General features: G+C 44.8%; 1 protein-coding gene across 1 annotated transcript in view; it reads right to left on the bottom strand.

Moving 5' to 3' along the window:
* Window positions 1-612: 612 nt before the first annotated feature.
* LOC116076498 (cytochrome P450 4F6-like) overlaps window positions 613-2766 on the bottom strand; it is a 25225-nt gene continuing 23071 nt past the window's right edge. The window contains exon 15 of the mRNA XM_031350335.1: window positions 613-691. Coding sequence (XP_031206195.1) covers window positions 613-691 — 79 coding nt within the window. The remainder of the gene's footprint in view (window positions 692-2766) is intronic.

The raw sequence follows: 2766 nt of genomic DNA, 5'->3' as shown, positions 1-2766 counted from the left end.
ATTGCATTGTTGAGCTTCATTACTTGTGACTTGATAGAGAGAAACTTGCCAAAGAACTCATGAGGTTCCTGCTGCTTCTTGCTGCTTCCACAGTGGATGTGGGATAGTTTGTGAGCCTCTTGGTTTCTTCTGGATTGAACTGCCCTTGCTGATTCCCATGTGTTGTCTGTCAAGTGGGCTGGACTGAAGCTGCTGATTCGTGTTTGGTGTTTGCTAGTGGACTGGACTGAGAACAACGAAGATTGGAATCGCCCCCAAAAAACTATTTCTAAACAGGTGCACTTCCCTGCATCCTAATAAGCTTTCTTTTTCTGGTGGGTAGTGGGCTAGAGTGGAGGTTGAACTCTTACTAAAGTAGACTGAGAAAACTTATGCCTATACCTCTTGTTAAAACTTATTCATGGTCAGATTGGTGAATCTCTAACCTATAACTCCAGGCCTATAACACTGACTGGTGTGCAGAGCACCACAATGCTCATGGAAATATGGACAGTGAAGATATGGTTAGTAAAATTTCTGAGGGGAACAGGACTTCTTTGATAACTGGGACACAGGACATCCATTAGCTTTGTTCTGCTCATGTCTTTAGGACTTGAATGAGGCTGATTCAAGTCATGGACTGATGTGATGGCACAAGAAACCTGAGGACGGGCTATGTTCAGGTTGTGCCCGTTGATCTTGCCCAGGTCTCCTGTGAAAGAACAGTGAGCAGAACAGAAAGGCATGACCTCATGCACTGTGCACAGAAAGCAGTGTGAGAGTTTGAAGTTACAGACAAGGTGTCAGGGAAGGGGGGGGAACAAAGAGCTGTCATGCTCAGGTTAACTCGTTAAAGAGAAAACCCCTGTCCTGACTGGGACAGTAGGGCAGGCGCCTTGAAGGCAGGATCCCATCTACTGATGGCTCCATCCTGAAACAGTATAACTACATTTGAGATGGGGAAGTCTGAACTGAGAATGCTGCTGAAGTGATTCCCTTCTGCAAAATGGTCAACTAGGGAACCATTTTGTCAGGATCAACTTTAAAGGCACACAGAGGCCATTGGAGGCAGCAGAACCTGTCAACAATGTCACATACTATTGCTTTTGCAAGCATGAAAGATATGAGTGCAATGGGAGATTTAAGCCAGGGAACGTGTCTCAGGAATTTGAGAATTTGAATGCCTAAATGACATGGAGACCCCAGAACATTGGGAGATGACAGGAGAATACGACATCTACCGTGAAATCCTTCAGACACAAAGTGGAAGTAACCCCCACCCCTCAAGGAGCAGCAGAAGGGGCAAGACTCCCAATGGCTGCTGGAGCAGCGATGGCTCCCAATGGCTGCTGGAGCAGTGATGGCTCCCAATGGCTGCTGGAGCAGTGATAGCTCCCAATGGCTGCTGGAGCAGCAGTGATGGCTCCCAATGGCTGTGGAGCAGTGATGGCTCCCAGTGGCTGCTGGAGCAGTGATGGCTCCCAATGGCTGTGGAGCAGTGATGGCTCCCAATGGCTGCTGGAGCAGTGATGGCTCCCAATGGCTGCTGGAGCAGTGATGGCTCCCAATGGCTGCTGGAGCAGTGATGGCTCCATCAAGCACCCCAGATACTGGATATGAAGCTACAAGGGCTATATGTTTCAATCTTGCATTTTTATTATTTCTTTTCTTATTTTTTCCTTTCTAGGCCCACATTACTCTACTGGACTGGGTGTGTATACTGTCCTGTGTATATTAGAAATACTTTAGTAAGTGGGTTTCTAGTTTGTTGTTTGTTTCTTATAAGACCTCACAATTAAGAGCTCCCCTCGCATCTCTTAGGAAACTGTGGACTTGGGACTTTTGAGTAAGGGCTGGGATTACTTTAAATGATGGCAGGCTTAGGAACTGAATGAGTGCATTTTTGCTTTAGATCAAAATTAGACCTTGTAGGACAAAGGTGGAATGTTTGTAAAACCCATTGTGCCCCTGCGGGTAGACAGGAGGTGGAGACAGGAGAATCTCTAGAGGACTGGTTCTCAACCTTCCTAAGGCTGTGACCCTTAATACAGTTCTTCATGTTGTGGTGAGACCAATCATAAAATTATGGTTATTGCTACTTCATAACTGTAATTTTACTACTGTTATGAATCATAATGTAAATAGATATCTTTTCCAATGGTCTTAGGCATCTGCCACAGGTTTAGAGCCATGGCTCAAGATGTGAAAGGGCAGCAGGAGGTAAGAGAACCTGTCTCAAAGTCAGTGGAATAGTGGATGTCAATCTAGATCTTCCTCTGACCTCCACATGCACACATGCGCATCTGCACACATGAACAAACATTCGTGGATATATATAAAAACTATTAATGAGTTAAATACTTAAAATCACATCAGAACTCTCTGTAGAAATAAATACCCATATTAGAAAAATTTATATGAAATAAGACATTTATAAAGAAATTTATAAAAGAAAACAAGAAATGTGGCTGGGGAGTTGACTCGGAGGTTAGAAATATGTACTATTTTTTCAGAGGACACTAATTTGGTTCCCAGCAGGCTTATCAGGTGGCTGATACTGCCCCACCCCTGGGCACACACACAGAGGGAGGGAGAGAAAGGCAGGGAGAGAAGGAAGGTGAGAAAGAGACAGAGAGGGGAAGAGGGAGACAGATTTTGGTTCTGTCTCTGTGAAGAAGGCTGTCTGATTCAAGAATGTGGCCTAGTCCCACTCTCTTTGACTCTATACAACATCCATAGCTTCTTGGATAGTGTACTTTATGTCACGAAGTACAACTTCCTTTGCAC

This window comes from Mastomys coucha, unplaced genomic scaffold (genome assembly GCF_008632895.1).
Source record: "Mastomys coucha isolate ucsf_1 unplaced genomic scaffold, UCSF_Mcou_1 pScaffold4, whole genome shotgun sequence".
In the NCBI taxonomy this organism is placed as follows: Eukaryota; Metazoa; Chordata; class Mammalia; order Rodentia; family Muridae; genus Mastomys; species Mastomys coucha.
This window is presented reverse-complemented; position numbering and strand designations above follow the sequence as displayed.